General features: G+C 47.6%; 1 protein-coding gene across 5 annotated transcripts; it reads left to right on the forward strand.

Annotated features, from left to right (window-relative positions):
- Nucleotides 1-8,798: 8,798 nt before the first annotated feature.
- On the forward strand, nucleotides 8,799-17,409 carry HES7 (hes family bHLH transcription factor 7). Of its 5 annotated transcripts, none has more exons than XM_079952189.1 (4): nucleotides 8,799-8,985; nucleotides 13,571-13,666; nucleotides 14,850-14,955; nucleotides 16,340-17,409. In XM_079952189.1, the coding sequence occupies exons 1-4, from the start codon at nucleotides 8,944-8,946 to the stop codon at nucleotides 16,729-16,731; spliced, it is 636 nt and encodes a 211-aa protein (XP_079808315.1). In that variant the 5' UTR covers nucleotides 8,799-8,943; the 3' UTR covers nucleotides 16,732-17,409. The 5 variants fall into 5 exon arrangements, with proteins under 5 accessions (XP_079808315.1, XP_079808317.1, XP_079808316.1 ...); XM_079952191.1 differs by having other exon boundaries at nucleotides 14,850-14,937; XM_079952190.1 differs by having other exon boundaries at nucleotides 8,799-8,976.
- The last annotated feature ends 160 nt before the right edge of the window (nucleotides 17,410-17,569 follow it).

The following is a 17,569-nucleotide window of genomic DNA, read 5'->3' on the forward strand; positions in this document are numbered from 1 at the left end:
AAGGTTGTAATAATAAACCAATAAATACAGATGAAGAGCATATAAATAAATCAAAACAAAAATGCTGTTGCATTGGCCGGGAATCGAACCCGGGCCTCCCGCGTGGCAGGCGAGAATTCTACCACTGAACCACCAATGCATCTGTGTGCATCTGTCTCTATATACAATTTTCATATTATTCCTTCCTCCACAAGCTGTTGTTGGTTCTTGAAATAAAAACATGGGCCGGGCCTGAAACTCATGCTCTTGCACAACCCCAACCTCAGATGAACTGGGGGAAGTTGGAGGCTCTCTGCACACCCTCAGGGGCACTCTTGCCTCGCATTCAGCCAGCCTCCAGCGCCAGGCCCTGAGCTCCACACTTGTCCAAAGGCAGAGAGATTTTCTCCACTTTTCCTTCCGGATTTGGCTGGGTGTGAGTGGAAGGGGGGGGGGGACCCTGGGAAACCCTTCCACACGCCAAGGTGTCAATGACCTCCTGGGCTTTGCCTGCTCTTTGATGGGCCTGGAGGCCACACGAGCTGTCACACCCCCAGGCGCCTGCCAAAAAACTCCCACTGGGGTGTGTCATAAACAGGGGGAGGGGGTGATAGAGAGGGTGGAAGGTATCCCGAATCAAACATACACGTGGAGCACATGTGTGGTGTACTCTGCACATGCTCAGAGGCACACTGTTCTTCACTAATCAGCAGCAACCCATGCACATATATTAGATAGATAGATAGATAGATATCTTTATTGTCATTGTCCCATACAGAACAAAATTGAAAAACTATATAAAACATTCAAAAACCCCTAAAAACTCTGAAACCCCATTTTAAAATGCACTGTACTCTACTATAAAAACCCCTAAAAACTCTGAAACCCCAATTTTAAAATACACTATACTATAAAATACACTATACTATAGAGACCCCTTATGCTGTGTTTAGAACCAGAATTGCATTTGTGTAGAAACTGTTTCTCAGTTTCTTATTGTGTTAAGAATCGGATTTAGTTGTTTGTTTTTACATCACAGATAGAATATTAACAATACAGTGGTACCTCGGGTTACATACGCTTCAGGTTACATACGCTTCAGGTTACGGATTCCGCTGGCCCCACTGGTTAAGAACTTTGCTTCAGGATGAGAACAGAAATCGTGGTCCGGCGGAGTGGCAGCAGCAGGAGGCCCCATTAGCTAAAGTGGTGCTTCAGGTTAAGAACAATTTCAGGTTAAGAATGGACCTCCAGAACGAATTAAGTACTTAACCCAAGGTACCACTGAACTCGCAATATCCGTGGTGGCGTTCAGCGTAAAAAGTGCCTCTATGGCAGGAACCCCCAAACTCGGCCCTCCAGATGTTTTGGGACTACAACTCCCATTATCCCTAGCTAACAGGACCAGTGGTCAGGGATGATGGGAATTGTAGTCCCAAAACAGTTAGAGGGCCAAATTTAGGGATGCCTGCTCTATGGTCTTTTAAATATGTCTGGACTGTTGGCTTGTTTCATTCTCGCTTTTTAAAAATTACGTATATGGTGTTTTCCTTTTTTGTATATTTTTAACGTTGGAAAACGCGCTGTTTAATAAAACCAAGTTTTGATGGGAAATGTAGGATGAGACCAGCTAAGAGTAGGGACCATTAAAAGCAAGGACTTAAATTTACAGATGGTACATGACCCCAGTTAAACTCGCCAAAATATACCATTTGTCTGATAATAAATGTTGGAAATGTAAAGAACATGAAGGTACATTCTTTCACCTCTGGTGGACTTGCCCTAAAGTGAAGGCCTTCTGGGAAATGATATATAATGAGTTGAAAAAGGTATTTAAGTATACCTTCACTAAGAAACCAGAGGCCTTCCTTCTGGGTATTGTCGGCCAGAAGGTGCTAAAGAAGGACCGAACATTTTTTATGTACGCAACAACGGCAGCAAGGATACTTATCGCTAAGAGTTGGAAAACCCAAGATCTACCCACGCTGGAAGATTGGCAGATGCAGCTGATGGACTATATGCAACTGGCTGAGATGACTGGTAGAATCCGAGACCTGGGAGAGGAGAGGATTGAGGAGGACTGGAGGAAATTTAAGATTTATTTACAAAAATATTGTAATTTGGTTGAATGCTAAGAAGGATGCTAGATCATAAACAATTGCCTACCATTGAATTAGATCTGATTTTGACGATAAGTGAGATTAAGGAAAATATAAACTTTTTGGAGAATTGCTAGATTTTATTTAAATGAGTGGAGATAAGATTGTAAACAAGTGGGTAATTTGCCTGAAAAATTTCTTTTTTGTAATGATGTAAGTGGGAGCGGGAGATGTGAGGGAGTCTAAAGAAGCGACAAAATTATGTTGTGATATAAGTAATGTTGTTTAATATTTACGCATTTGTATTTAAATTTTTTTAAATAAATTTGCATTAAAAAAAAGCAAGGACTTAAATTGCTTTAAACCCATTTGTTTCAATGGGTCTGACTTCGATTAGGTCTGATTTTGATTGTAGCTTCTTATTCGTAATCGGCGCATTGGCGACCCTCAGAAACATGCCTCTGTATAGACAGGGAAATAAATAAATAAAACCGCATCTCAGGAAGGAGGAAACCTGCTTGCTTTTTTAGAACATATTTGTGCAGCATCACCGCCAAACGCTGGGAATTTTCCTTCATCAAAGGACCCATCCAGCTGTTTTCAACGGCGCATTGGTGGTTCAGTGGTAGAATTCTCGCCTGCCACGCGGGAGGCCCGGGTTCGATTCCCGGCCAATGCAACACTTCTTTTATTAACTTTATTAATCCGGCCATTGTCTTTGTGCCTGTTTGCAGAAGTAAGGAGATTAAGTAAAAAAAAAAAAAAATCTTTTTAAAACTGCCTGTTTGAGATAATTTATATTTAATCAGCAAAAAGAAAATATGAAGTTGCATTGGCCGGGAATCGAACCCGGGCCTCCCGCGTGGCAGGCGAGAATTCTACCACTGAACCACCAATGCTTCCTTAAGAAGCTTTTCTCTCCGCATCCTTTTTGCAGCCGCTCCTCTCTGTCGCTCTCTTCCATTCCTCTTCCATTTGCAAGAGGCGCCTTGCAATTCACTTGCAAAATTGGGTGGGAGGTAGAGTGGAATGGGAAAAGATCTTGATACCAACACGAATCGGTTGAAAGCGCAGAGTTCCTCAGATTCCAAAAGGAAAGGAAAAAAAGAAAGAGGTTGTGGAAGTTGCACCCACATTAAAAATAAAATAAAAACAGCTCACACCGTCCAGGCCCAACGCCTCATCTTTTTAGCAGTGGGATATAGTGGTTAAAGCCCTGGGGTTGTTTTTTTTTAAAAAAAACCCACCATCTTGACTTGGCCATGGAGCTTCGCCACTGCCTCTCTTTTTTAAAAAATTAAAAATTATTCAAAATTAAAACAAAACATATTATCCAGAAACATCACCCTTATTTTTTTCCCCATTTTTCCTCCCTCCCCCAAAAAAACCCACCCACTTCCCTCACTTCCATTCTTTGATTTCTCTGAGAATGCTGATTTCTGCATGTTACAAAGTTGTATAGATCCTCAAACCATAGCTGATTATTATCAATAAAAAGTTGGTGAATGTTTATTCAAAGCCAGCCAAGGAGTCCAGTTTGCTTTGTTGCCTCTTCAAATACTTTGCCAAGGGTTCCCATTCATCTTTCAAGTCACAGTTATCCTTGTCCTGTAGCTTATGTGTCAGTTTTGCCAGTTCTGCCACTGCCTCTCAGCCTAACCTAAACATGTTTCAATATATTAATGTTGCATTTTAATCTTGTATTTATTCAACTTGTTTTTATTATTGCTTGTTAGCCGACCTGAGCCTGGCCTTGGCTGGGGAGGGCGGCGTATAAATAAAAATTATTATTATTATTATTATTATTCTACCTCGCAGGGTTGTTGTTGCGTGGGGGGAAATGGCTTCGGAGAAGAAGGTGGGACGTGATTGCAATAAGTACAATAAATAAATAAACACACTTCCGCCCCCTAATGAGAGCAGAGGGTGGTCCTTATTGTTTATGGGAGTTTGATCCGGAGATGTGATGCTCAAGCCCATAAACCAAGGGCCCAAATGGGACCCTTCAGCCGGGAGGTGAGAAAAATTCCGATTCCTTCCTCTCCAGCCAGCCAGCTATAAACTCATTATCAGAGCCCAGGTGGGGCAGTAATTCACCGCAGCCCCTGAAGCCCTTTCTCTCTGCAGGGCTTTCAGGGGATTGCTAAGGAATTTGTCAGGAATTCAAAATGCTAAAATCTAAAATCAAAGGCAGCCATCCTTGCTTTTGCTTCTGTGCTGAATTAAAGGGATCTTGCAAGTGGAGAAGAGAAATCCTATCTATATATTCCCCCTTCCGCCAGTGCTGGATTTATGTACAATAATAAAAATAATAAAATAATAAATTTTATTTATGCCCTGCCCTCCCCAGCCAAGGCTGGGCTCAGGGCGGCTAACAAGCAATAATAAAAACAAGTTGAATGAATACAAGATTAAAATACAACATTAAAACAATGAAACATTCAAATGCAGCCTCATCACAGGAAGAGAAAGGAAAAAAGAAAGAGGGGGAGGGAATCAAGTTGATTCCAAGCCAATAATAAAAACAAGTTGAATGAATACAAGATTAAAAATACAACATTAAAACAATGAAACATTCAAATGCAGCCTCATCACAGGAAGAGAAAGGAAAAAAGAAAGAGGGGGAGGGAATCAAGTTGATTCCAAGCCAAAGGCCAGGCGGAACGACTCTGTCTTACAGGCCCTGCGGAAAGAAATCAGATCCCGCAGGGCCCTGGGCTCATGAGGCAGAGCGTTCCACCAGGCCGGGGCCAGTGTTGAAAAGGCCCTGGCTCTGGTTGAGGCTAATCTGACTTCCTTAGGGCCCGGGACCTCTAGGGTGTTGCTATTTATGGACCTTGAGGCTCTCCGTGGGGCATACTGGGAGAGGCGGTCCCGTAGGTACGAGGGTCCTAGGCCGTGAAGGGCTTTAAGGGGCAAAAGCAGCACCTTAAACCTGACCCTGTACTCCACCGGGAGCCAGTGCAGCTTGAAAAGCACTGGGTGAATATTCTCCCATGGCAGGGACCCCGTGAGAAGCCTTGCTGCAGCATTCTGCACCCGCTGGAGTTTCTGGGACAGCTTCAAGGGCAGCCCCGCATAGAGCGAATTACAGTAGTCAAGCCTGGAGATGACCTTCGCATGGATCACTGTGGCCAAGTCGGGGCGGGAAAGGTAAGGGACCAACTGCTTGATTTGGCGAAGGTGAAAAAATGTCGCTATAGTTAAACAAGCTATAGCTTAGGGCCCCACTCTCTTGGGGCGCCCCCCCCCAAAAAAAAAAATTAAGGGGAAAAAACAACTGGATGAATATAACATACAAAACAAATAAAATAAAACCTGCATACAGCAACAGTGTTTTGTGTTGTGTAGGCACTTATGATGTGGTAAGTCATGGGCCCCGCCTGCTAGCCTGCTCCCTAAAATATCACTGGTTTGCTCCTTTCTATATATAGGGTGCCTACATTCTTCATGGACTTTGCATTCTCCATGGACATCTCAACAATTACTTTGTTAAAATTCATATTTTGTTATGTGCAAATGGCTTCAGATACCTATTTTTGTTGTTGTTGAGTCGTTTAGTCGTGTCCGACTCTTCGTGACCCCCTGGACCAGAGCACGCCAGGCACTCCTGTCTTCCACTGCCTCCCGCAGTTTGGTCAAACTCATGTTTGTGGCTTCGAGAACACTGTCCCACCATCTCGTCCTCTGTCGTCCCCTTCTCCTTGTGCCCTCCATCTTTCCCAACATCAGGGTCTTTTCCAGGGAGTCTTCTCTTCTCATGAGGTGGCCAAAGTCTTGGAGCCACAGCTTCAGGATCTGTCCTTCCAGTGAGCACTCAGGGCTGATTTCCTTAAGAATGGAAAGGTTTGATTTTCTTGCAGTCCATGGGACTCTCAAGAGTCTCTCAGATACCTATTAGGTCCATCAATTACCATATAGCATATATTCAACACAAAAAAAAAAAACAATTTGTTGTTGACAAAGGACAGCTGGACATATCAAGGGCCCCATTACCTTCAGTAGCTTAGGGCCTCATCAAACCTAAATCCGGCCCTGTTCCCAAAGCACACAAATTGGCAAAACCCTTCCCAATTTCCCTTAATTGTGCACACCCCCTTCCTCCCACCACTTCATTTTTGAAAAGTAGAATTTGTAGAGCTGGAAAAGATCCCCAACCCCAGTCATCTAGCCCAACCCCCTGCGATGCAGGAATCAGAGGTGAGCATCCAGAATTTATTAGCGCCCTTTCTCACACAAAGAACTGCCTACCTCCCAGGGTTGTTGTGTAGTGTGTTGGAGTGGGTGCTAAGCAGTTTGGGCAGTGTAGTCTAACAGACATAGGTATTTCTTCCTTCCAACATATCAGGGGGGTGTCAGTGCTCTTTCCCTTGAAAAATAAACCCCCTTTGCCACTTTTTTGACCCCTCCTGCGTCTCTCTGCTTTCACACCAAATTTCAGGGCCTATTTTTACTGGTCCCCATTTGGCAGACTTTCACAGTTCCTGATGCGTAGGGTGGGGGGGGAGATGGGGGGGTAATGACTTTTCCCCACAGCTGGCGTTGGTCCTACTTCCCCCTAGCTCACCCCCCAACCACCGCATTCCCTAGTCTCCGTTAACATTTCCCACTCCTGCTTAATTAATGGGCTTAATAAGAGGTGCTGGGGCTCAAGTGCCCCCCTCCACCGTTCTCCCCCCCCCCCCCCCAGTTCTACACTAGTCAAACACCCCTTTCCCCCAAGATGGGTCACAATTTTGCTGGCCCCTGTGACATAGACCAGGAGTCAGCAAACTGTTTCAGCAGGGGGCCGGTCCACTGTCCCTCAGACCTTGTGGGGGGCCGGACTATATTTTGGAGGAAAAAAATGAACGAATTCCAATGCCCCACAAATAACCCAGGGGTGCATTTTAAATAAAAGGACACATTCTACTCATGGAAAAACACGCTGATTCCTAGACCGTCCACGGGCCGGATTTAGAAAGCGATTGGGCCGGATCCGGCCCCCAGGACTTAGTTTGCCTACCCATGACATAGACTATCTACATGACCGTAACTGTCTCCTATTATGGTCTCTCCTTCCTTCGAGGTTTATAAGCAGAGGTCGGATGGCCTTCTGTCATGAATGCTTTAGCTGAGATTCCTGTAATTTAGCGGGTTGGACTAAATGACCCTCGGGTCCCTTCCAACTTGACAATTGTACAATTCTATGCTTCAAACAGCAGTGCGGGCAGCTGAGCCCTGGCTCTGATTCCACCCGCCATTTTCTCTGAATATGAGGCCTTTTCTTCTTCAGGGGCCTTTTATCAGCTTGCAGCTTCCCAACAGGGGAGTCGACTGGCAGGATCCGCCCCCCTCCCTAAGCATGGAAGAGATGCCATAAAGGGAAAGGCTTAACTGGGTGATTTTTACAGATTGGTATAGGAATATCGGGAATTGTGGGTAGGAAGGTGGGAATATCTAAATTAATTGTTCTTATTAGTCTGAGTAGCACCGAGTTAAAAACAAAAGAGGAATGTAAATGGGTAAAACTGATGGTAACTGCAGCCAGACCGGTTATAGCAAGTAATTGGAAAAATGCAGAAGAGCTAGGGGTGAACCAATGGAGGAAAAAACTGAATAATATTATAATTTTAGACTAACTGTGAAGATACACAGAATGAAAGGGTTTAAGGTCAGTGAGAAAGAGGAGGATTGGTTTGAGAAGATCTTGAATTATTTGGGTAGGTCTGAACAATTTGGGGCAATTAAAATGCTGAAAGTTAAATAAACCTTGTGGATGGAGGAGTACTAACATATATAGAATTGTACATATGGTTGTACAAAACCACCTGCTTTTTCATTTCAGAAACTAGGCCCTTTTCCTTACACTGCCATAACAACCACTGAACTGCTTTGGATCTGAATCAAAACAGCTCACCGGTCTGAAAGTGGATAGCATTCCAGAAGCCAAATTCTTATTTTTGTTCTCTCTTTTTTAAAAAAAATGGATTCATTTGGAGAAAAATATCTCCACCTTAGAAGAAGAATTGGAACTCGCTCCTGTGGCTTAACCAAAAGGCCAAAACATTCAGCATTAACAAACACACACACAAACACACACTCCTCGTTTTACAAGATTTTGCAGTCACGGCTGAGCAAGAAAGCTCGGATCACAGAGACTCTGAATTCTTTTCTCTACCTTGCTTTCGCTTAAAATGAATCCTCCAAAACCCAGCACCATCCGTAACTGAAAATCTGGGGGTGGGGTGGAGAGATAATCAAAGATGACAGTCATGTAAACAGATTAAAACATTGGCAGGATTATTGTAATAACCTGCAGTTTTATCGGAGTATATATTTAAAAAAGATGAATAAATGAGCAAATTAAGTTAATTTGGATGTGCAGAATATATGAACAATAAATTTAAGGAGCCGTAGAAAGAGGAGGAAGAAAGTCAAGTTTTGAAATGTCAAAATGATTGTAAAATTAGTGAAGTGTATAAAGTTGAAATGTATAATTTAATTTAAAAGAAAAAAGTTGACATGCAAATTATTGCAAGCCACTCTGAGCCAAGCCAAGCCAATCTGATGATGATCCCTTCCAGTACTTTGGGGGAAGGAGGTATTGACTGCTTGTGAAAGTTTTAACATTTGGGGGTGTCCCCCCCCCATTTCTCACCCATGGAGTGTGTGTGTGTGTGTGTGCGCGCGCGCGCGCGCGCGCGCTGCTGCTGAAAGGGACGGATCAAACTCACTCCCCCAGATGTGGGCTGCGCCTGAGGGGTCATTAAAGGAGGAGGAGGCGGAGGGAAAGGAGGGCGGGGGTCGCAGGGGGGCTGGCTCACTTTGACCATCGTCCCCGGGGGGAAAGGCAGGCTTGCCAGGAGAGAAGAGCCCGGAGGCGATGGTGACTACGGAGAGCTCTGAGCCAGGAGGGGTGAGAAAGGTATATGGGCTGCATCAGGGGAAGGAAAGTGGGGGTGCAGGGGGGTTGGGGGGGCTCAGCATAGACAGCTAAGAGGGTGGGTGTGTATGGAGGAGTGACCCAGAGAAAGTGGATCTATCTATCTATCTATCTATCTATCATTCATCTATCTATCTATCTATCTATATCTATCTCTATCATCTATCTATCTATCTATCTATCTATCTATTTATCATCTATCTATCTATGGAAAAAGGTAAAAGGCGGATCTAGACGGATCCTCGTGAATTCATATGATTTTTTCATTCAAATTAAATCCGTGTAGATCCGCCTTTTACGCAGACCCTTGGAATTATTCTTTAAAAAGTGGAGGATCCATGAGGATCCGTGTAGATCCGCCTTTTACGCAGACCCTCTATCTATCATCATCTATTCATTTATCTATCTATCTATCTATCTATCTATCTATCTATTTATTATCTATCTATCATCATCTATTTATCTATCTATCTATTTATTATCTATCTATCGTCATCTATCTATCCATCTATCTATCTATCTATCTATCTATCTATCTATCGTCATCTATCTATCTATCTATCTAGCTATCATCTAGCTATCTAGCTATCTATCCATCCTTCAAGGAGCTCAATTGTGGTCCTCTCCATTGTGTCCCTACAACAACCCCGCGAGGTAGGTTGGGCTGACCGGGTGCCCCCGGCCCAGGGTCACACCGCCCTCCCGGCTCGCCAGGCGCTGCTGCTGCGCCCCGCCGGCTCCCACCAGCCCTGGCCATTGGCCACGCTCCGGGAATAACCCAGGGGGGTGGGGGGTGGGACGCAGATCTTCCCCACCCAGGGAAGAGAGGACCGGCTGCTTAGCCACAGAAGTGCGCTGGCTTGCTCTGCGTGGTCTTTTCTGGAGGGCGCGTCTCTTGCGCAAGGGCTGCGCGCAGATCAGGGGAGGAGAGGGGGCGGCGTTCGGGATCGGGGGTGAGGGGAGCCGTGGAGCCCCACACTTGCGCCTTGGCTACCCCCCTGAAGGAAGAACTCGCCCTCTGCCCTTCCCTGGGGGGCGCCTGGCTCCGCTTGGTGGACTTTTTTTGGAGAGGATTAAAAATAAATAAATCCCTTTCCATCCAGGCACTCGGCTGAGGTTTTGATCTTGGCCACCATGAATTTATTGAGCTGGGAGATGTGATTGTCTTTAAATGTTTGTCTTGTAATGTTTTGAATGTGTGTTGTTTTGTTGCTGGCGTCTCCTGGGGGCGGCGGCGCAATAGAATGAATGAATGAATGAATGAATGAATGAATGAATATATCAGTTTTGCAGCAGCGCAGACCACTCTCCCCCTTCCTTCTTGCACGAGTGCGTCACAATACTGTACACACACAGGGAGTAGACCCACTGAATGGAGCTAAGCTCGCCGTGCCCTTAATTTCGAATGGGTATACTCTTGAGTAGGACTAACTTTCGCTGCAACCCTCAGGAGCTTATATCTTGTGCCAGGGCGCTGAGTCCGCGGTGAAAGTGCCGGTATTAGCTACGGAAAACATACAGACGGTCATCGCAATAATTAACAAACAACAACGCCAACACGTGATGCTCTGAAACAAAGTAACGTGTGTATATATCCGAGGAGGGGGGGGTGTATTTTTTTTTTTTTGCCTGTTCAGTGGTTGTGCCAAAAGGAGTTGCAGAATTCTGGGAAGGAGCTGCAAAATGATGATGATGATGCTCTTTTGTTTTCTTTTAACTGGGCGAAATAATTTCACGTGCAATATAGCAAACTTTCCTTAATGCTGTCTCTAAAGGCCTGGCGGGTTTTGGATCTGGTGGGATGGGTTTGTGGGTGCAGTTTGGGGCTGGCTGGATTCAGGAAGAATTGAAGGGGTGGGGCGAGGAAAGCGATTTTGCAACCAAGAAGTTGCAAATTCTTCCAGGCAGAAGAGAGTCCTGGCTGCTCCAGGCTCTTCCCATTTTACCAGGGGAAGCGGGAGGGAGGGAATTGCTTCCTGGGCATTTGGGGAGGGGGCGGTTTTCAAGCAGGACTGGGGAGGGCTCAGCTGAAGGAGAAAGTGTGTTCCTTATCCAGTGGATTTTGTAGAAGATTCCTGACCTGGGCAGGAGGCAGCTGTGATGGGCAGAATATCAAGGAAGCCTCGGATGCGTTTTAGATTTGCCCCCACATTAGATAAAGAACAACAGATTTCACATTAATGCTCCGATGCACGTTTTACAGTGGTCCCTCGGGTTAAGTACTTAATTCGTTCCGGAGGTCTGTACTTAACCTGAAACTGTTCTTAACCTGAAGCACCACTTTAGCTCATGGGGCCTCCCGCTGCTGCCGGAGCACGATTTCTGTTCTCATCCTGAAGCAAAGTTCTTAACCTGAAGCACTCTTTCTGGGTTAGTGGAGTCTGTAACCTGAAGCGTATGTAACCCGAGGTACCACTGTATTTCATTTCATAAAATTTATACACCGCTTCATTGAAATACAGGCAAACAAACAAACAGGTTGCAGACTCCGCTAACCCAGAAATAGTGCTTCAGGTTAAGAACTTTGCTTCAGGATGAGAACAGAAATCGTGCTCCGACGGCGCGGCAGCAGCAGGAGGCCCCATTAGCTAAAGTGGTGCTTCAGGTTAAGAACAGTTTCAGGTTAAGTATGGACCTCCGAAACGAATTAAGTACTCAACCCGAGGTAAGGTAAAGGTACCCCTGCCCGTATGGGCCAGTCTTGACAGACTCTGGGGTTGTGCGCCCATCTCACTTAAGAGGCCAGGGGCCAGCGCTGTCCGGAGACACTTCCGGGTCACGTGGCCAGCGTGACATCGCTGCTCTGGCGAGCCAGAGCCGCACACGGAAACGCCGTTTACCTTCCCGCCGGTAAGCGGTCCCTATTTATCTACTTGCACCCGGAGGTGCTTTCGAACTGCTAGGTTGGCAGGCGCTGGGACCGAGCAGCGGGAGCGCACCCCGCCGCAGGGATTCGAACCGCCGACCTTTCGATCGGCAAGTCCTAGGCGCTGAGGCTTTAACCCACAGCACCACCTGCGTCCCACTGAACAATTATCATAGCTGTCAACGTTTCCCTTTTTTTAAGGGAAATCCCATTATTCCGAATAGGATTCCTCACAAGAAAAGGGAAAAGTTGACAGCTGTGACAATTATGGGTGAGAACAACTATTTAAAACATTCAACAATTTTAAATCAGTGATGAACGTAAACAAAAAAACCCAAAACAGGCACGTCGAAATTCTACCTAACCGGGTAGGCTTGCTTAAATCCAAAGGCTTTAAGCAGGCGCCAAGAACAGAGCTGTGTGGATTTTGACAGATTTTCCTTTTCAAGGAAGCAGGCCTGAGTTCGCAGCCTGATGTTAATGTCGAGGTTAAAGGGTTTGGTTCCCTTTTTTATTGTGAAATGAAGGGCTGTTCATCCAAGAAAAAATGGCACACCCCCCCCCCCAGCTATTTGCCTCGCTGCCTCTAGGTAAAGGTAAAGGGACCCCTGACCATTACATCCAGTTGCGGCCAACTCTGGGGTTGTAACGCTCATCTTGCTTTATTGGGTCATGTGGCCAGCATGACTAAGCCGCTTCTGGTGAAGCAGAGCAGCGCACGGAAATGCCGTTTACCTTCCCGCCAGAGCGGTACCTATTTATCTACTTGCACTTTGACATGCTTTTGAGCTGCTAGGTTGGCAGGAGCAGGGACCGAGCAACGGGAGCTCACCCCGTCGCGGGGATTCGAACCGCCGACCTTCTGATCGGCAAGTCCTAGGCTCTGTGGTTTAACTCACAGCGCCACCCGTGTCCCTCTAGGGGGCAGCAAAAGCACTACCTACAAGCTATAGCTTAGGGCCCCACTCTCTTGGGGGCCCCCAAAAAATTCAAAGGAAAAAACTGGATGTACATTTCCAAAATATAAGATAAAAAACAAATAAAACCTACATACAGCAACAGTGTTTTGTGTTAATGGGCCCCACCTGCTAGCCTGCTCCCTAAAATATCCCTGGTTTGCTCCTTTCTATATATAGGGTGCCTACATTCTGCATGGACTGGTTGCATGGCATCATGGGCAAATGGCTTGAGATACCTATTAGGCCCATAAATGACCATAGAGCATATATTCAACACAAAAAACAGTGACAATTTGTTGCTGACAAAGGACCGCTGGACATATAAAGGGCCCCGTTACCTCCAGTAACTTAGAGCCTCTTCAAACCTAAATCCAGCCCTGGCTCCATCTAACCTAGAGAATTTGCCTGCCTGGTGGGATAAGGAGTGGAATAGAGAGAGGGGGGCTGTAGCATCCAAAATGGGAAAGGCAAGTGGGTGAGGGGAGAGGGGAGGAGAGTGGGGGCTGGCAAGGAACAAGGCGACCATTGGTTCAGCTCTGTGTTGTCTTTACTACCTCCAACCCCTTTTTTTTTTTTTAGTGGGGTGGTTGATGGGTACATTTGGAGATCTAAACTTCTTGGCAAAACCTGTTCATTGGAAAGGGAAGATCCTGCTCTGCAATGGAGTGTATCAGTGCCTATCTATCAAAGCGGCTGCCCACCCCACCCAGGGGTCAACCCCCCCAATTGTTTGTCTATTCAGATGCTGAAGCCCCTGGCAGAGAAGCGTCGCCGCGACCGCATCAATCGGAGCCTGGAGGAACTGCGCCTGCTGCTCCTGCAGAGGACCCACAGCCAGGTCAGTGAGGAGGTGCCCCCTGAAGCCAGCCTGCCCCCCCCCTGCTCCCCACAGCCCCCCCCCCACTCCCCATTCCCTGCAAGTCCTAGCTAGGACTTCTCCCTGAGAACGTAACCGCTGCCGTTTGGGATAGTGTCAGACCCGTGGGTCTGTGTCAACTTTGTGGCCTTCCGATTTCCCGAGGAGGCCTTAGCGTTAATTGAACCCCCTTAAAGTGCATTGAAGTGGATTGTGCATTTATTTCTTCAACTGCCAGCAGGTGGAGCTATTGCTCTACATGACTCTGCTCTAAAAGGAAGGCTTTGGTTAAAAGGAACTGGCAGAGAAATAGGTGGCCCCAGAGACTTGATCAGGTATTCTCTACCGTTATTCCTGTCTTGTCTATCCTGTCCATGTTCCCCAAGAGTAAGTTGGCACTTGCGCAGTGATTTGCAAAATCCCTGTTGTTGGTTAGCAGCAGTAGATCCTGGGCAGGGTGGGGGGTCAGTGAGGCGAGAAGGATCTGCACGTGGGAGGTGTCCTTTGCAGTCCCAGCCCTCCCTAGCATAGCTGTCAACCGTCCCTTATTTGGCGGGAAAGTCCCTTATCCCAGCGCCGTGTCCCGCTACTGCCCCTTAAATTTCCCAGGTTTCAAAGGAAGCAGCCCCTCTCCCTCTCTCCCTGCCGGCCAGGGAGGAGGGAGGCTCCAGCTGTGTTGCTTGGCTGCGTTGCTCACCCAATAAGGAGTCTAAGAACGACTGGGGGGTGGAGCTTGCATGCCTTGTGCCTATCAAATCGGCCGCGTTGCCTGGGGACTCGCCTTTGCTCAGCGCTTCCCAGCGGAGAGGTGACGGTGGTTTCCCTTGCTGCATCCCCTTTGCCGGGTTGCTGCGCTGTGGGAACCACCGCTTGAGGCTTCGTTTGGCTGCTGGCTGGGCTTTTTGCCTTTGCCTCAGAGGGGCTCAGAAGTCGAACATACCTGTACTTGGAAAATCCCTTATTTTGGCTGCTGATCCCTTATTTTCGAGGCTGCTGGTCCCTGATTTTCAAATCTGTAAGTTGACAGCTATGCTCCCTAGACCTGCCGATAGCTGAACCCGGGACTGTCAGCACTCTGATCCATTGCTCTGCCCCCCAGCCACTGCCTATTCCCTGCAAAAGTTTCCCCTTCAGCCCCCTTCTTCTCGGGCCTCTTTCATTACAGACTCTGAAGAACCCCAAGGTGGAGAAAGCAGAGATCTTGGAGATTGCTGTAGGATACCTGCGGGAGATGAACGCAGCTAAACCCCAGGGTACAAATGACCTGCATGGTGGGCGTTGGGGGGGTGTATGTGGCTATATCAGAGAGACCTGGGCAGGCCAGGTCTGTGAGAGTGTTTGTGAGTTGCTCAAATGCTTTGTTCCCTGTTCTTCAATGCATAGGAGTCCCCATTCTGGCCAAAGCCAGAAATTTCCACACCCACCCTCCATCCAGACAAGGATGCTCAGGGAGGGACAGAGATGGGTGTGGCCTGGGGGAGGGAGGAGCTTAAGAGTCCCATGGGCCAGGTGGGGAGCCCAGAGGACTACAACCACCTCCTGAGTGTTTGGAATAGCGGATAGTAGGAGAGGACTTACTGATTTAATATTATCCTTCCTCACTCATGCTAGTGAGTTAGTAGCAGAGTACATTCCCCAGTATATAGCACAAAGCTAGTTGGTTGATTCATTTGAATCTCTTAAGAGGGACGCGGGTGGCGCTGTGGGTTAAACCACTGAGCCTAGCTAGGACTTGCCGATCAGAAGGTTGGCGGTTTGAATCCCCGCGAGGGGTGACCTCCCGTTGCTCGGTCCCTGCTCATGCCAACCTAGCAGTTTGAAAGCAAGTCAAAGTGCAAGGAGATAAATAGGTACCGCTCTGGCGGGAAGGTAAATGGCGTTTCCGTGCGCTGCTCTGGTTCGCCAGAAGCGGCTTAGTCATGCTGGCCACATGACCCAGAAGCTGTACGCTGGCTCCCTCGGCCAGTAAAGCGAGATGAGCGCCGCAACCCCACAGTCGGCCACGACTGGACCTAATGGTCAGGGGTCCCTTTACCTTTACTTAAATAAGCAGTCCAATCTGGCTTTCTCCAGCTTGGGTTTGTTCCTGGCAAATTCCCCTTTTGTCCCCTCTCGAAAAGAATAAAGGCGCAACCGCCTTCTTTGAAAAGCAACGACAAGAAGCTCACTCACATTCAGCTCGCAGTAGGTTCCCTGAAGGCAGGTTTTAGCTTGGAGTTAACAGAAGAGCGTTTGAGTTCATCCCATATGGGAATGAGCCAGTGTGTTGCTGACTGAGAGCCAGCAGACAGCAAAATACGCCAGTATCAGAAGTGAGGAGCAAAAGAGCAAGGTGGCTGCTTGTCTGGCCCTTTTACAGGGTCTCCCGGGGCCACGCCCATCTACCTGGCAGAGGGAGGATGCTCCAGACCAGGTGTGACAGGAAGTCCTCCTGGCTGGAGGAACGTCCCCCTGTCTGCGTCCACTCTAGGCAAACAGGAAGTGTTGGACTTGACTGCTTAGGTTCCATCCACACTGAGCATCCCCTGGTTCTATGGACTCTAGAGCCTTACAGAGTTGAGATCTGACCCAACTCCCTGCAAGGCTGTGGAGGCCCACCTCCCTAGGGTTTGAGTTACCAGCCGTCTCCCTGGCTCCCCAATTCTGCCCCTCCAGGAGCCGACCCCATGGAAGACGGGACCCTCCAGACCTGCTACATGATGGGCTTCCGGGAGTGTCTCCTGGGTCTCGCCGCCTTCATCCAGCAAACCCACCCGTCCGTCCAAAGCCACCTGCTGGATACTTTGAACCTCTACCTGGCCTCCAAGCCGGAGCCCCAGAGCCAAGACTGGACCCTCGCCGTCTTCTCCCCTAGCCCTTCGCTGGAGGAATTGACTCCCCGGACGCCCGAGGGCTTCTGCTCACCCGTGAAGCCGCTGAGCGAATCCTCACGGAGCCCAGACCCCGCTTGCTCCAGTGCGGGCCAACAGAGACACAGCCGAGACGCCGCTGCCTCAGCCAAGAGGATCCTGGCACCTCCGTCGGCTTTCTGGAGGCCTTGGCCCTAGAGTACAAACACTCCTGCCCCCTGCCCCAAACATTTATGTATGTAAATATATATATATATATATTATCTAATAAAACCTTTGTGATGGGATCACACTGCCGGGTGACTTTACGATGGGATGAGACGTCACCTTACTGCCTCAAATGTAGCGCTCTCCTCTGAGAAAGGGAGATGGTTTCTTAGGGACTAGTAGCTTGGGCCTTCACCTAGTGACTCTGCTAGCATTTATACATCTAGAAATGAGGTTTTCATAGACTCGTAGATGGAAGGGACCCAGAGGGTCATTTTTTTGTGTGTTTTTTTTGTTGTTGTTCTTTTTACCCTCAACCAGCGGTTTGCAAATCGGGATTCCCAAGAGGACTTTGCAGGTAAGTGAAGTCTGAGGGCTGCAACCTTTCCTACCACTATGATGTTCTGCGGTGGGTGGGAAAAAGTTGGGGCTCCCATCAGATTTCTCCCAGCTCTGGAGCTGAGCTGCTGAAGCGGAAGAGCCTGTTTAAGGAAAGTCTTTTGCAAGTTGCGACCCGACGGGTAAGACTCCAAAGGAGCCGATCGGCTGCTTTGCTCAGTTCTCAGCGTCCTGGTCTTGCACAGGTAAGACATTGCTGTCTTGCGTAGATAAGATGCCTTTTGGCTAATGATCATGGCCCCAGCAGGGTGCTTCTACAGGATGAATGGGAAACTCCCAATTCCCATTACCCCCAAGACCACATGCTCCACTACCTGGGACTCGTGACAAGAAGTCACAGGTTTTCCACCTCTGTTTGCACCCTGTTAGGGTCTGAGGAGTGGAAGGAATTGTCTCTAAATGTAATATGCCAGAAATCAGATTTTCACGT

Source organism: Podarcis cretensis, assembly GCF_951804945.1.
Source record: "Podarcis cretensis genome assembly, chromosome: 13".
Classification (NCBI taxonomy): domain Eukaryota; kingdom Metazoa; phylum Chordata; class Lepidosauria; order Squamata; family Lacertidae; genus Podarcis; species Podarcis cretensis.

Excerpts from the sequence above, each read along its gene's own strand:
- HES7 (XM_079952189.1), top strand. The coding sequence starts at position 8,944 with ATGGTGACTACGGAGAGCTCTGAGCCAGGAGGGGTGAGAAAG. Across the intron at positions 13,667-14,849 it reads TGCAGAGGACCCACAGCCAG|ACTCTGAAGAACCCCAAGGT; the intron begins GTCAGTGAGGAG and ends CTTTCATTACAG. Across the intron at positions 14,956-16,339 it reads GGGTACAAATGACCTGCATG|GAGCCGACCCCATGGAAGAC; the intron begins GTGGGCGTTGGG and ends CTGCCCCTCCAG.